The following is a 17076-nucleotide window of genomic DNA, read 5'->3' as shown; positions in this document are numbered from 1 at the left end:
GAATTTACAGAGGATTTCATCATACAGATTCTGCCAACAGCTGTAAAACGACACGACATTATCAGGTGATACAGAAAGCACATGTTGAGCATTGTCCAAAATATTTTTTACAAAGACGCCCTTGCCACAATTGCTAGGCCCTGCCAGTACTGCAGAAAATGGATGTTTCCACCGTACATCCATTTTAAAAGCTGTATGGCAATGTTCTGTAGTTGTCCACAAGGACCCTCTTATCATAAACTACTTTGAGGGCCTTAAGTGGCCCTGTCTCAATAAGCCACTGATTCTTTTTTCTTATGATGGAGGGTTGCTGGACTCTGATCTCTTTAGATGTCTGCTCGGCAGTGTAATCTAAGACCAAGTCCTTCAAGGTATTAAAGTTAATTTTTTCACAGTTAGAAACATTGAGGGTGATGCCTTTGGCTTTCATGCACACCTTTCCGCCCGACAATTTGTAACCATAGGTTTTGGGACCTGCTGACGTGAACTCTGTGATATGTTCAGATGGTGAGAGTTCTGATGTCAGGTCTCCTAAAAAGTCCCCGGTAGCTGGAATAAAATCCCCCTCCCTACTGACAAAAATGACTGAATCAGTGTCATGGTAAACGACGCGGTCCTGCAGCCTGTCTAAAATTTCATACAATTCTAAGCACGTATAGGATGTTGTAAAACATGCAATCAGAACATTCGTGTTGCCAACGAAGGTAACTGTATCCTTTGCGTGTTTCCAGGACACGCTTGCTGTTTCATCGTCAATTATGTCAAACCCTGACACATCATATGCTGGGGAAAAGGCAAATTCTAGAAGCTTGGTAGCATCCCTCACTATGGTAGTGTTTACCAAGTTTGAACGCTGTCCAAACTTGCCCCACAATGAATTTAAAAATAATTTGGCAATCTGCCTCTTTGCAGGATTGACCTCTATGTGTTCAGGACGCAGCTGAATACCCTCTTTCTCTAGGTAATCCTGTATGTATTGGCCCTTTTCCCCTCATCTGTACACCAGTTGGGATAGCCAGAAGACTCCTGTTTTTGGCAGAGGTGCACTTTAATGTATTCCGAAAACAGGTCTTTAGAGCTTTCCTCAAAATGTCAAACCTCGCTAATAGACATGATCTCGTACCCCTTCTTGAGGGCCTTCATCAGTTCCACTGTGCACCACACTCCTAACACTCTTTCCAGTGAAGAATGCATACAACGCTCTTGTTGCTTAGTTTCTGCACATGTGCGACAGAGGGGGAACAGAAGTTTGCCCCCCAACTTGTAGGGTAATACAGGGAAAAAGAGACCGCGAGGTGGCAACACCTTCAGTTTGACCAGACCAAAATATTCAGATATGGGGGCAACGTCCTTATAAATAATTTGGGGGTGCCCAATTGGATATTTCTTTGTCTTGTTGACAAAAGGGTACAGGCTGGTGTAATCATAGTAATGCATTTTTTCACCAGCTTTAGCCTTATAATAGAGGCAAATAGCATTTGTTCTGCCCCCAAAGAGAGCATCTCTGGGGAGCAGTGGTGATGGAAATTTCTTCTCACTCAGAAAGCCTCCAAGCTCCCTGTCAGCTGTAACCATCTCCCTCCACTCATGTTCCCATATGGACCTAACAGCATACCCCTGGCTTTTCAAGTAACTTTCTTTCCTCAGGGTTCTATAGTGTAAGTCGGCAAAGGATGAATCTGTTAGTGGGTTTCTATCACTGGGGCTGTAGCATGTGGGATGACCATGGAAAAAGCACGCGTTAAATTCAAAGGCTGTTGGCCAACCCCCAACCATTGAAAAACCATCAAGAAAATAATTTTCTACTTTTAGCTCACCACCTTTCAGGGCGTGCTGTATCTGGAGACCCTCCTTGTGCTCAATATACATTAGCCACTGTATGGATGGGGTTGAAAAATCCTTTTCTTGCCTGTGGTAATGGTCATGTGGCAGGAGGGCAATTGTACCAGGTTTCAAGAACATGTGCCTATACATTGCCATGCAAACCCCAGCGAGAGTTATGTGATTAAAGGGGTCAATTCCTGACATGGATATAATTTCTTCCCTGTACAAGAGACAAGCCTTTCTCAGGATTTTAACATCCTGTTGGCAATAATAGGCCAGATCTTTTTGTAGGTTAAATTCATTGCTTTTGTTCTCTATGTACCAGGAAAGAAACTCTGCTTTCTCATCCTTTATCATGTTATCAATCCCGTAACCCACCATTTTAGGCATCGGCCCAACATACTCCCAATTAGCAGCTGTGTTAAAGTAATGGGGGAAGAACCTCTTACATCCCGAGAAGCCCATGGCCTGTGGCAATTTGGCAAGAAGTTTAAGCTATCCAGAAATCTGATGCCTAGCTTCTTAACCGTGACGCACATGAGCTTCCCCTCTTGCGTAAGCAGGTCGACTTCCATCTTTTCTGCTAATAATTGCCTAATGATAAAGTAATTATCATACCCCTTCGCATTATGAGCTAGGAAGCTATAATTCTTGAATTTCTTGTTGATGAATTTTTTAACAAAGCTTGTCACACAGCACTCTCCTTTGAATTCCCAGGTATCACTTTCCTTTAGCCCCATTGCATAGATATAATTTGGAATATGTATGCCGGTCTCTTGCATACATTCGAAATCATAAAAAATATAATTGTTGCCAATTTCAACCTTTTTAAGAGGAGACATGAAACAGCGGTGGCTATTTATATCCCCAACAGGCTCTTTGCATTGCTTACACCAGCGAACACGGCATGTGTGCTTCTTTGGAGCATAGGATTGGCATGATTTACAATATATTTTTGTTTTGCAGATATCTGGCAGATCCCTGTGTTTTTCAAGACAGGTCTGGGATTTACAATAAACTTTGCAGTTATTGCATTGTATCTCCTGCTGAGGCCTACATTTGGGGTCCAAGCACACGCGACAGCTGTATTTACACAGATGTGAATGGCTATAAACATTACCACACACCTGACAATAATTTTTCTGGCCATAAAACCCTTTCAAATTAATTATTCCGTAATAATGATTCTCATGATTCAAAACAAAATGGGTTCTCTGGTATACAGGGGGCCCTGTTCTAAAAATTTCCCAACCTTTACCACCATTCAATACCACTCCTATATTTATCTTTAAATGTTTTTCAAAGGTGGCAACATCCGATAATAATATCTCCTGCTCATCTGAAAACCCAACCTCTCTGTACAACAGCTGTGCCCTTTCTGTTAATTCGGAAACGGTTACCAACTTCTCTGACATGACACCAATGAGACTTAACCCAAAGCAAAAAATACGGTTCCCGTGATCTGGATTTAATAAATGCTGCCGCTTCTTTTTGATAACCACTATAGAGGACGGTACTGATGACCCTCCCTCCCTTGTTCCTTATCACCGTCATAATTAAGCGCAGGGTTTCATGAAGATGAATTTCGGCATTACTCTGCATGAGGTTTGACATATGATTTATATGGAAAGCCACCTGCTGGCCTCCTTACAGAATGCAGGGTATCGCTTAGTCCTGCCCCATCGATATGGAGCTGCACTAAATCACCATCCTGGACTCTGGCTCTCATATCATTAAGAAGCCCCTGAATAGCATCCCGTATTGCCTCTTGTATGAGGACAGGATGGCTTACTGATGACCCTCCCTCCCTTGTTCCTTATCACCGTCATAATTAAGCGCAGGGTTTCATGAAGATGAATTTCGGCATTACTCTGCATGAGGTTTGACATATGATTTATATGGAAAGCCACCTGCTGGCCTCCTTATAGAATGCAGGGTATCGCTTAGTCCTGCCCCATCGATATGGAGCTGCACTAAATCACCATCCTGGACTCTGGCTCTCATATCATTAAGAAGCCCCTGAATAGCATCCCATATTGCCTCTTGTATGAGGACAGGATGGCTTAACTGCTCTTAAGTTTACAGACCTGAAGGCCTCTGAATACTGATCCATTGGCAAGTTTGCAAGATGTCGTTCCCACTCTCCAACTTTTTCTAGGTAAACCTTTGGTATGCCGGGGTTAGAGGACTGCTTTTGTGGGGGTGATGAAGGACCTTGTTCAGCAACAACATTGTTATTTGGCAAAATGGAGGTGGTAGCAGTCCCTGCTTCTGTGCTGAGAGGGGCACCGTTAACTGAATTATCATTTGCACACTCAGAGGCAGGGACTGCATTGTTATTTGGCAAAATGGAGGTGGCAGCAGGCTCTGTGCTGAGGGCACCGTGAACCGGATTATCATTTGCACACTCAGAGGCCCTGACTCTGCTAAGAAACCTTAAAAGAGAGTCACTTCTTTTTTGTCTAGATTTAAACTTTTTGCATTCTTGAGGCGCTTTTGAAGGATTCTTTGCCAGACCTTTCTCAGTTTCAAATGTTTGCTTTTCCTTTTGTGTGTGTGATGATGCCCCCTGACCAGCCCCGCGCCTATCTGCAGGGCTCCCCCATTTGGACATACAGTAGAACTTTGTAAAACTCTTTCAAAGTCTTTCCAGAAACCAACAAGGCTGTCTTTTAAAGCAGTATTTAAGGCTTTGCAACAGCCAACTATCCCCAAAGAATGAAAGCTTGTGGCTTGGCTGTTAAGTGTTTGCACAGCAACTGCTGTAATGCCAAGCAATTTCAACACACGCTCATATATCTTGCTAAAAGGGGCATCTGTAGTGATATTAATGTGGGGCTGACATCCTCTAACCCTGCTTGCACCCCTTTTCCTGCTTTTACACGCCAAATCAGTTTGTAAAATATTTTCAGAACTTTTCCAGAAACCCATAAGGTGGCCTTTAAAAGCAGCAATTAAGCTGTCTATACCCAATGATTGAAAACTTTTTGCATGGTCAGTAATTGTTTGCAGTACAGCTGTTGTAACAACATCAGTTTTTGCATGCGCTCACATGTGTCCCTAAAAGATGCATCTACATTAGAATTGTCAATTTTCTGTTTCTTAGAGGTTGGTTCAAAAGCACAGTCTGTTTGGGGTGTGTGTTTCCTTTTCATTTTACCACATCCTTTTGGCGGGGGCAGGGTGGATGATCCTTTCATGGAAGTCTGCATCTTGGCTTGCTGTGATAAGGCTTTGTGGTCGTGTCCAAACCTCAACGGAGTGGAGCTCCTTGTGCTCTGAGGAAATCTCTGGTTTGTGACATCTTTAGGAGAAAAAGATTGAATGAAAATAAAATGCCAAGCCTCAGCAAAAATATTATTAACACAGCAGGCCAAAACAGTCATGCAGTTAATATATATAAAACCACACACCTTGCAGGGTTCCTTTGTGTTTCATAGCACCCCCTAGCATTTGCAGGTCTGGTCTGTGTTGCTTAGATCCCACATGTGCTTCATCAGATTTGCACCTTTTCTCATCTACAGTGGATAGTTATTACATAGGCACAAAGTTACAAATCATTTCCCCACCATATAAAAATTAAGCATTAAGCGTGCTTTTTAAAATCATAATCCAGAACAGTGAATAAAAAATTTAAAATTTACCAGACAGTGATTTCAAGTGTCTCTTGGTTTCCAACAGGGATAAGGGCGGAGATAAATTTTCCTTAGAACGCCCATCATCATCTTTGTCAGGGGCATGTTGGCCTAATGAAAAAAACATTAGCTTTTTCAAACTGGTTTTTTTAAAAAGGAAAAAGCCCTTGAATTCATTCACCCCTCCACCCTCACACGCAAAGGCAAATCAAATATTTACCACCTGGTATTTTTGAACGTAACATTTTCCACCACTCTTCACAGCCATGTGGTCTCTTCTGGCCTGCATATTAAAATGCCAAAAATATGAAATATAATGCAGCCAGCCCATTTTTAAATTATCACCCACCACACACCCCTCTTAAGAACAACAAACTGATTTTAAAACTGAGAGGAATGCAAAATATACCTTTGTTTTTTGAAGATTTTTCAGCCATTTTTTGTTCTTTTTAACTCCTAAGAGTTACAAAGAATATTGAAAAGGACTGATCACAAATAAACCTTTTACAGCATTAAATTATTATACCCATTTATGAAGCTTAAGACAAACACCTCAAGGTAAAAAGTCTCCTGGCCCCTTAATCTAATCAAGAAAAACTGAAACAGGCCATACTATTCCCCCCCTTCTTCTCATTAAGCATGCTTGGGGCAAACAAGCCATAAACTATCTGCTTTAATGGCAGTAAAAGGGGTTGAAACAGACAAAATTTAAAAGCAGTATTAATTTCTAATCGCATATAGAAATTGGAGCACATGGCTTACCTGCAGCCTTGAGGTAAAAGATGTCTTCTGCCCTTCTCCTCCTCTGGCCAAAAAAGAAGTGACTCACCCCTAATCTAATCAAGACCACTATTTTGTGTGAAGGAGCGCTGTGATTGGTTCTCCTAGCCGTGTGACTTGCTGATCCAATAGAGATTGTCCATGACTTGCTTAGACCAGATTCCATGCATGCGGCTCCAAAATCCCCCCCCTCCTTTCCCCTCTCACACAATCTCTGAGAAGAAGCAACCATGGCTTTAGGAACCACATGGAAAAGAGGGTGAGTAGTTTTTTCAGAATACACTGTAATATATATATAAATAGACTGTAATATATATATATAGATTTAATCAGTGTGCAGCACCCTCCCTCCCACCAGGCCTTCATTTCATGGGGGCATGACCTGGGCATCTGATAACAATATGGGACATGTCTGGACATGTAATGACAGCACTGATTTCTTTAAAAAGGTTCCTTTTTATTTACAGACAGTGACAAATGGAGTTGTAATCGATTTACAAGGTTTATTTCAAAAACAGACATTAAAAAGCAGCTGCAATATCTTTTATTTACATCACAGAAACGCCATTTTATTTTTTCTGGTGCAGAAAAAAATGAACGAAAATGCAAATCTTTGCTATAACCTTCAACATATTTAACCATTGCACTGTCAGAGTTTTTCAAAATTGTTTCAAGTGTTGTACGTGAATTTGGAGGGTCTATTCAATAAATCAAATATTTGGTCCATATTCTCTTGCGTGAAGAGCAGACATTTCAATGAATAGGCAACTGAGGTCACAACTTGCATTATCGAATGTATTGACATTTCATCTATAACAAATTTCACCTTGTGGTCTACCATTTGTTCAGACCATGAAAGACATGCGTGAGATGTCTGCCCGGGCGATTGAAGCTGGCATCCTTCACAAGAATCATATAAAAATTCATTGATACAATACATTGTTATCGAATAGACAGCAGCACGAACTAATGCTGACATTGCTGATTTATGTTTTTGGGGTGGTATATAGTCAGAATCCTCAAAAACTTCCATGTTTAAAAGCTTTCTCATGGCAATGACTCATTCCCTGGGCGTCATGCCAAATGGAATTTTTGGCCGTTCCTGTTAAAAAGACAGCATTTATTTTAGTTTTACAAGCCCCCACACCCACCACACAACACTAAACAACTGGGGTCCATACCTGCGTGGAGATTTTTGCCTCTGAAGGAATATTCTCCTCTGGGGCTTCAGCCAATTTTAAATCTGGAATTTGTGGCTCAATGCAGGCAGAATACTAGAAAATTAAAAACAAGGTTTTTTTCAGTTAAAAGCACTATGCAAAGCCTGTTTCCAATAACTTTTTCTACTCCCCCCCACCCCTTCCCCCCCCTTTCCCAAATTACCTGTGCCATAGAGTTCTCTCTTGGAATCAGCTCTTGGGAATCAGGAATCTCTCGGAAAACCTGGGTACTGTAGGGAATAAGTTCCTGAGTGTCTGGGAAACCTTCCAGGAGGCCTTGCAAAATTTGGGAAACGCCATTTTTAGCTAGCATGTCATACTGTTGTCTCCCCGTGTCTCTTCGTCAAAAACAGGTCCCAGGAAATGGAGCTTTGTAGGAACAAATTCTTCATCATCAGAACTGCTCGCATATCTCCTTTTAAAATTTTGTCTCACGAATGGTGGTGGGCTGGAAAGTACCAAGGGTCTGGCTGGAGTTTCCATGTTCTCAGCAAGAGCCTGCGCATGTGTGTTCAAACACAAATGGCTTCTTTCCTAAAATAACCTGGTGAGGGTGGGCCCCTGCCCCCCATTTGCTATTGGCTAGGGGTAACTGGGCATGTTGTTAGAGGGGTCACACGGACCTACTCAGGCCATCTCAGTGGCGGCCCCCAATTTTTGGGGTGGGGTGCCACAGGTGGAAGTTCAATGACGCTGCAGTGAGTGGCGCTGGAGTAGGGGGCAGGGGAGGGAGCTACACATGTGATTTCCGGCCTGCTCAATTAATATGCAGGGTTGCTAGGTCACAGCGGGGTGGACATAGACGCTGATTGGCCTGGCTATGTCACGTGGTATTAGTCAGTAAGGTCATTTCCTGGAGGAGGTGCTTAATTAATTAAATATGCGGGGTAGCTATGTCATGGTGGGGCATAGATGGTGATTGGTGGGGGCTAAGTCACGTGGGGGTGGGGTCATGACCTGGGTGACATCATAGGGGTCATGACCCTGATGACGCAGTTTCCGGTGACGCCAGCGAAAGTGATGTCACTGGCCACGCCCCTTCATTAATTATGCAAGAGTTGGCACAGCTTCCAGTGACGTCACCGGAAGTGCCGTCACTGGCCACGCCCCCTTCATTAAAAATGCATGGGGGGCTATTTACTACTTCAGTTCCTGGATTATAATGTTTTATATATCTGCACAAAATTGTATATAAGAGAGACTATAGTTGGTGATGAATCATCCAATTATATCTAGGAGGAAAGCAATTTTTTTTCTGATTGAAAGACTGAAAAGTTATTCTGTGAGAAATGCGCTGATGGCAGAATTTATTGCTGTGCTTGTGTCTTAACCAAGGAGGGATTCTCTTCTTCCTTGCCTGATTTCCTTTTCTTATATGATATAAATTCAACACATCGCTCATCAGTATAAAGGTAATTTCTCTTAAATTATATAAAACGTTATTATTATGCGGCCCTTGAATTGCAAGAGAAAAATAGGGATTCGAGAAGGTAAGGAAGCCATTTCTCTTTCCCCTTGCATTTTCTACAGATAATATGTAAATTAAGCACTGAAAGGGCCTTAGGGAGGCAGAGGAGTATTGAATACTTTATATAATGATAGATCCAGATGGGCAGCCATGTTGGTCTGAAGCAAAAGAACAAAGGTAGAGTCCAATGGCCCTTTAAAACCAACAAAATGTTATTCAGGGTGTGAGCTTTTGTGTGCATGCACGCATCCTCAGACAGAATGAAATGGAAACAGAAATAACAAACTTACATTTGGAATAATATTTGTAATACTATGCAGTTTATGAGATTAGATTTCTCTGACAGAACACCTCTAAGAAAAAGATGTTTGTTTAGCCCATGCTTGAGAGACCACTGGAGCATGAGAACAGACTCTAAACTGATTACCTTTTACAATTAAGAAACCTAATAGCCTCTCATCATCAAGGACACATCAGCCTCCAATTCTGACATATTTATGTCCTTGTGATGTTGCCTCCCCCCAGTTGAACCTTATCAGGAAATAGCCATATAACTAAGCTTATTACTCTTTTAATCTGTCAAAAACATCTTCATTATTCTATATGGTAATTTATTGCCCACCTTCTATATGTAAGAACGTTATTTCTGTTTACATCTCATTTTGTCTAGGGAAGTACATATGTGCACAAAAGCTCACACCGTAAATAAAACTTTGTTGGTCTTAATGCCATTGGGCTCTAACCTTGTTATATATAATGATGTTAGCTATAGTCATAGTGACATAGAACACATATGGAGAAATATGTTGTGACTAAATGTTTTTCTTGTGTTTAGTTTTGGTAATGCTTGTAGTGAAGCTAAAGTTGAAGGGATACCTGCACTATCTGTTGAAAGAATGTCACCAAGAGGTTAGTTTAAATTATTTTCCTACTCTTTCAGAATACTTTCATTTAAAACTGAAGAATGGGGAAAGTGATACAGAATCATGACAAAGAGGTGTATCAGGTCCCTACTCTTGTTGAGCCCATGGGCACTTTTCAAATTTTGAGAATGGGGAATGGGAGACACCACAAAATGGCTGCTATGAGTAGAATCACAAAATGGCTGTCATGGAGTGCTAGGGCCCATAACGAAATGCTGGGAAGTGTGTTCCTCTGATGCAGGCCGGTGTTTCTGAATGGTGCTCCCTGCAGATACAAAGATGATGTCTCCTGGGTTCTTTTGAAGCATCTACTGCATTGATATGGAAAGCTAAGACTGGCTGTTTGCTTTAAATAAGAGGGGCTTTGTCAATGGTAATGCATAATGAAGAGTCAAGTTCTGACTTTGCCCATAGAGTTTGTATGGAAAAGTGTATCATGTTGTATGGTGCTGCAGATATGCATATGGAGTGGCTGACTGCAGAGCTGAAAAGAGGTATAAAAACATCTGAAAAGACCCTTGCTATGATCATGTGCTGAGGTCCACATTGTTGCCCCTGCCCCCTAACTTCAATCCTAGGAGAGAGTCACACTAGCCCAATGGAATGTTGACTTTTTTCCTTTGAACTGTGGACCCATATACCATATTGGTTACCTTTTAAAGCAGTTTAGAATGGCGGTATAGAGGACTTCTACCATGACTTCCAAAGTGGAGTGTTTTTTTCTGCCTTGGTGGCGCTTTGACACCAGGATTCTCCAATTCTCAATATACAGCTTCCTAAATCTATTTTACTTCTTTCTTTTGAAAAATTGAGCCCAAGCATGTTTGCTTGCAATCTCAAAGGAATGGTGGACACTTTCTTGCCTCGCAGACACTCCACCCACATTGACTCTCCTGACATTAGCCCTCAAAATATAAGGGTTGCCAACCTTCCAGGTGGGGCCTGGAGATTTCCTGGAATTTTCAGTTGATCGCTAGATCAGTTGATTTCTACAGATGACAGTTTCTCCCAAAACAATGGCTGTTTTGGAAGGTGGGCTTTATGGCATGCCCTGCTGAGATCCCTCCCCTCCCCTTCCTTGGCTTTGCCCCCAAATTTCCACAAGTTTCCACAAATTTCCCAATTTGGAGTTGGCAACCCTAGTTGGCATGGCATGAAAAAATACAGGGAACTGGAACCCACCAAAAGCTGATAACAGTGTGAAGACAACTCAATTTCTGACAGTCACCAATGTGTCCATGCCTCTGTGTTCACAGCAGCAATGAAAGTAACACAGAGATTCTTTGCTGTGTAGGAGCAAGCAAAGAGAAAAGCCCACAGTGATGATCTTTTTACAAGTCTAGTCATAGAATCATAGAGTTGGAAGGGAACTCCAGGGTCATCCAGTCCAACCCCTTGCACAATGCAGGAAATTCACAAATACTCCCCCCCCCACACACAATTCACAGGATCAGCATTGCTGTCAGATGGCTACCCAGCCTCTGTTTAAAAACCTCCAAAGAAGGCGAGCCCACCACCTCCCAATGGAGCCTGTTCTACTGAGAAACTGCTCTAAGGTCAGGAAGTTCTTCCTTATGTTGAGCCAGAAACTCTTTTGATTTAATTTCAACCCATTAGTTCTGGTCCTATCTTCTGGGGCCACAGAAAACAATTCTGCACCACCCACTATATGACAGCCCTTCTTGAATAAGGTGATCATATCACCTCTCAGCCGTCTCCTCTCCAGGCTAAACATGCCCAGCTCCTTCAATGTTTCCTCATAGGACTTAGTGTCCAGACCCCTCACCATCTTTGTTGCCCTCCTCTGGAACTGTTCCAGCTTGTCTATATCCTTCTTAAAATGTAGTGCCCAAAACTGAACATGATACTCCAGGTGAGGTCTTACCAGAGCAGAATAAAGTGATACCATCACTTCATGTGATCTGGACACTATACTTCTGTTAATACAGCCCAATATTGCATTTGTATTTCTGCTGTATGGTGTGTCTTCCTACTTTTTATTTAATGATGGATTGTTTTTTAACTTCCTTTCTCATAGTTATGCGAAGTAACCACTACAAGAGGCAGCTTACCCATTTTAATTCTTCTGGGAAAGTTGGCAGATGCTGTTCCAATGTTTGCTGATGAGTTGCTAATTGAACACAGTAAGTATTACAAAGTATATATAACTTTACAATGAAAGTACTAAAACATCTGTGAAGATGGAAGGGAACGTGTTTTTTCAGCCATCCTGCAAGGTTCTTGTAGTTGATTTGGGGCCAGTTCACATGTTACAAAGTCCATATGTTGGACATACAGCTTGTCAACAGACTTGCATCTAGTGTTCCATGCTGATGGTTAAATTCCTATGTACATAGTGACCTGATTTGGATCAGGAAGATTGCATACGAGGAGAGGGGGCTTCACCCCCCCCCTTGTTTCCCCAAACTGAAATGGAAGCCATTGTTCACCCTACTGGGGAAGCTTTACCTACGTTTAGATTTCCCAGTAGGATAAGTAGTGGCTTTCCAGGGATATACCTACATGTATGTTTCCTACTGGGATAAGTAGTGGCTTCCCAGTTCAGGAAAGTGGTGGCAGTAGGGGAGGCAGAAGCATTCTCACACAACTCACTATGGTTTCAGTCTGAATCAGGTCCCTGTGTGCTTGAGAATTAAATTCACATCACTTTGTAATGTGAATCAGCTATCATTTTCCTTGTTTTTTATTGTATAGTGGGTTCTACGCATGGAGGAGTCTCAGGATAAGTGATAACAAGCTCTTTAATAGAGGTAGCATAGTATAAGGCTACATTCTGAGAACTGGGCCAATGGAGCCAAACTTATATACATCTCTGGGTTCCCGTGCAAGCACATTATTGGGTCATTCAAACTGGTGGGGGCTTGTGATTGGTTCAGGGCTGCAGAGATTTGGATCCTGCAGTCCATTGTTCCCAAGTCCCCAAGCTCAGTCCGTATGGCTCCAGTGAGCCAGGCAGGAACACCCAAAGTCTTCCCTTGAGTCCACATACATAACATTTTTCATCTGATTAATCTCAGTGTACACCACCAAGCCAACTGTCTTTTCTTTATCACTCTTGTAAATTGAGTGGAAATAAGTGTTTAGGCTCTGAACAGAAGATGCTTACAACATTGTTCAGTTTAATAACAAGTCCTGTTGATCAGTCTAATGAATTCAGAAGGTTCTTTGGTGATTAGCTGAAAAACTTCAAAAGATTATTTAGATTTAGATATATGAGGGAGAGAGCTGATGCTGAACAATAATATTCGCAAATATTTTGTATAGAATGTGGGCATATTCAATCTTTGTTAAACTGGATCTGGAGATGAGCATTCAGGATCTAAACAAGTGTCCAAAAATGAACAGAGAGGCAGACATTGTATCACAGACAATCAGGTCCAAAGAAAGCCCATTATATGTGTATGGGTGTGTATTGTGAAAAGAGAGGAGTGGCAGCAAATGGATTTACTATAAACTGCAACTAGAGACACACATAAATGGAATAAGATGAAAACAGAAATCTAAGTCAAGATTGGAGCGTGATGTAATAAAATAAACTGAGAGTGGTTAGGTGTATTGAGTTTCATGTAGGCATATGTTTCAAGTACATGTGGACAGGAAGGATCCAGAATCAAAGAGTAAAGGCATCATGTGAGGTAGTTAAGGCCTGTGAAGGAGAAACAACCTCTGAGGTACATGAAGTGCCTTGTAGCAGCAGATTATTGTGTTCACCAATAATCCGTCCCTGCTAAACTCAGCAAAGGCCACAGAACCAAGGCTCAAAAGCTAATCATGAACAAACCATCATCCCTCTCCACTGGAGCTTTTAAATAGGAGACCAAAAGCATAAAGGTTTAAACTGCCTGGCTATTAAAGGTTGCTGAAGGCTCTTATTCAATACTTTCATAAAAGTCAACTTATTTTAGCAGACAAGCATCATGACAGATATAACCAAAATGTGTGACAGATAGGCAGAGGAAGAAGACACATTTTATTCGAAGGCAAATCCTAAATTTACATGGCATTTTTAAAAAATAGAAAATAAAAAAACTGGATAATATGGCAAAAAGGAGGGTTTTTTTTAAATAAAGGAACAGTGCACAGCTTAATGCCAGATGAGTCACTAAACTGGGATTAAAGTTGATTTGTAAATAGCTCTTTGTTCCTGAATTGTGGCCTAAACTATATGGTTTCTTTAGCTTGGAGAACTAGAGTTTCAGCCATGTTGACTGCTTTTCTAGAGCACATGTAATTCATCCATTGTGACTAAAAGTTTTAACATAATCCCAAACCATCAAGACTGTTGAACTTTTAGTATCCCAACAGTAAAACGTATATGTTCAGATGTATTGAAATCTTACAATTTGGATTGGCTGATGTGTGTTTTTTAAAGATGAGGGGGGAGGAGGAGGAGAAGAAGAAAAAGAAGAAGACGACAACATTGGATTTATATTCTGCTCTCCACTCTGAAGAGTCTCTGAGTGGCTCACAATCTCCTTTATCTTCCTCCTCCACAACAAACACCCTGTGAGGTGGGTGGGACTGGGAGGGTTCTCACAGCACCTCTGCCAGAGCTATGGCTAACCCAAGGCCATTCCAGCAGGTGCAAATGGAGGAGTGGGGAATTAAACCCGATTCTCCCAGATAAAGAGTCTGTACACTTAACCACTACACCAAACTGGTGTAGAAGAAGAAGAAATTGGATTTATACCCTGCCTTTCATTCAGAGTCTCAGAGCAACTTACATTCTTTCCCTTCCTCTCCCCACAACAGACACTTTGCTCCCTTTAAACTGTCTTGTGAGCAAAAATTCTGCTTTATGAGCTACTGGTATTAAAGTTGTAAGCTACCGAATAAATTAGTTTTCTCTGGAGCCATTTTTCCTTAGTTAAGACAAAAATGTTTGAACTGGAGGATAAAAAACTGTATAGTAAAGGGGAGGGACAGTAGCTCAGTGGTAGAGCATCTGCTTGGTGAGCAGAAGGTCCCAGGTTCAATCCCCGGCATCTCCAAAAAAGGGTCCAGGCAAATAGGTGTGAAAAACCTCAGCTTGAGACCCTGGAGAACCGCTGCCAGTCTGAGTAGACAATACTGACTTTGATGGACTGAGGGTCTGATTTAGTATAAGGCAGCTTCATATGTTCAAAAACTGAATTAGCTCACAAGAATTCAGTTTAAAGCAGGGGTCCCCAACCCCCGGTCCATGGACCGGTACCAGTCCGTGGCCTGTTAGCAAGCAGGCCATGAGCTGTGTAATTATTTCATTATATATTACAATGTAGTAATAGCAATAATAAGAAGAAGACATTGGATTTATATCCTGCCCTCAACTCCGAATTTCAGTCTCAGAGTGGCTCACCATCTCCTTTCCCTTCCTCCCTGACAACGGACACCCTTTGAGGCCACGGACTGGTACTGGTCCACGGCCTGGTAGTTGGGGACCCCTGACCTAGAGGGTATCTGATTCTGAGAAGACTGGACTAGCATGAAATGAAATTACATTGCAATTTCTATATATGTTCATAATTACTACTACTGTGTCTCTTAATAGTTCTTCTGCATTGTGACTGATCCTAGACTGAATGATGCTAAACTTATGGTTTGTGTTTTTATGTGATTTTGGACTTTTACCTTTGTTTTAATTGTCTCGTCTTTAAAATTTCGGTGTGATTATAAACCACTTGGGGTGGGCTACTTGTGCCTAAAAGTAGGATAGAAAAATGTTAATAAATAATGAAATGTTACTTCAGAGCATTCCTTTTATACCTATACATGTTAATAATAAATTATTCAGTATGTAGAATCAATACATGTCCCAGGGTGTAGCTCAGGAATAATAATTCTAAGTAATGATCACATATCATCTGAACCACAGGGTAGATACTGGAGACTGTCCCTTTTGCTGTTCTTGAATAGTGCCTCTACAGGCTTGACTACTATATTCTTAGACAGTTATCAGTGTTCTGTATTTTACACTTCCCTTTTCTATTCTCTCTGCAGGTACCATGTTAGAACATTTGGCTACATGTTTGATGTATCCCAATGAGAGAATAAAGGCTGCTGTATGTTACCTTTATGGCAAGTTGTACTCTGCCCCAAATGCTGCAGAGAGATTGTGTGTGCATTTCACAGAGAGGCTGTGTGGTCTCTTTCTGACTACTCTGAAGAATGCACAGACCAAAGAGCTGCAACTTAACTGCATGGGTAATATGTTCAGTTAGAATAATACCAAGGGAAGGGCTCTGGGTATTTTTACAAGCATTATGTAAATATGTTATTTTGGAATGTGCCTCTTATGAGTTTTTATAAATGTTGTATGAAAACTGAAAAAAACTCCACTATCTTTTAAAAAGTGTGTATTATAAACTGCATTCAAATTTATAAACCTTGGTTTGATTACACTCTGGTATGATTAGGGTTGTCAGGTACGACTCAGGAAATATCTGGGGACTTTGAGGGTGGAGCCAAGCACAAGGTTGTGACATGCACACTTGAAAGGGAGTTCTGGCTATCACATTTAAAGGGACTGCACTCCTTCCCTGCATTGAAAATAATGGAGGATGGGGGTACCTTCTTTTGGGGCTCACAGAATTGGACCCCCTGGTTCAATCTTTTTGAAACTTGGGTTTCTCTTTGAGGAGAAGCACCAGATACTGTGCTGAAAAATTGGTGCCTCTGCCTAAAAAAACAGTCCCCCAAGAGCCCCAGATACCCACAGATCAATTCTCCATTATACCCCATGGGGACCAGTCTCCATAGGGTATAACAGAGTGCCCAGTGGATATTCAAACCACACACCCCACCCTCCATCTCCCACTTTCTGATAACCCTCAAGCAGGAGGAGGGCCTCCAAACCAGGGGATTCCCTGCCCCAACTGGGGTCTAGCAACCCTATCAGATGTAAGCTGTTTATGAACTGTGGTTTGTTGATGGTTCCTAAAGTTGGACTCTAAAGCATTCTTTATACCTGGCTTGTTAAATGTATTTTGCTGTGATATGAATGCAGAAATTGCAGTGTGTATGGAAGCAAAGTCTCCTGTACTTTCATTCTGATAAGGAAACATGGATTAAGAACAAATCTTATGGCTTCAGCTGTTTGTTAAGTATACTTCTTCCCTGTTTCGCGTTAGTGATGACTTTCATTAGAAGTCTTTTTTTGGGTATTTTTTTGTGTGCATGTGCACCTGGAAGTCATGGCGAACTCTGGTAACTGGCACCTACTGGGG

The 17076-nt window shown here is 41.6% G+C and overlaps 1 protein-coding gene across 1 annotated transcript in view; it reads left to right on the top strand.

Moving 5' to 3' along the window:
- MEI1 (meiotic double-stranded break formation protein 1) overlaps positions 1 to 17076 on the top strand; it is an 89212-nt gene that overhangs the window by 13512 nt on the left and 58624 nt on the right. Inside the window, exons 4-6 of the mRNA XM_060245361.1 lie at positions 9763 to 9836; positions 11889 to 11994; positions 15851 to 16054. Of these exons, the coding sequence (XP_060101344.1) occupies positions 9763 to 9836; positions 11889 to 11994; positions 15851 to 16054 (384 nt within the window). The remainder of the gene's footprint in view (positions 1 to 9762; positions 9837 to 11888; positions 11995 to 15850; positions 16055 to 17076) is intronic.

This window comes from Heteronotia binoei, chromosome 8 (genome assembly GCF_032191835.1).
Source record: "Heteronotia binoei isolate CCM8104 ecotype False Entrance Well chromosome 8, APGP_CSIRO_Hbin_v1, whole genome shotgun sequence".
In the NCBI taxonomy this organism is placed as follows: domain Eukaryota; kingdom Metazoa; phylum Chordata; class Lepidosauria; order Squamata; family Gekkonidae; genus Heteronotia; species Heteronotia binoei.
This window is presented reverse-complemented; position numbering and strand designations above follow the sequence as displayed.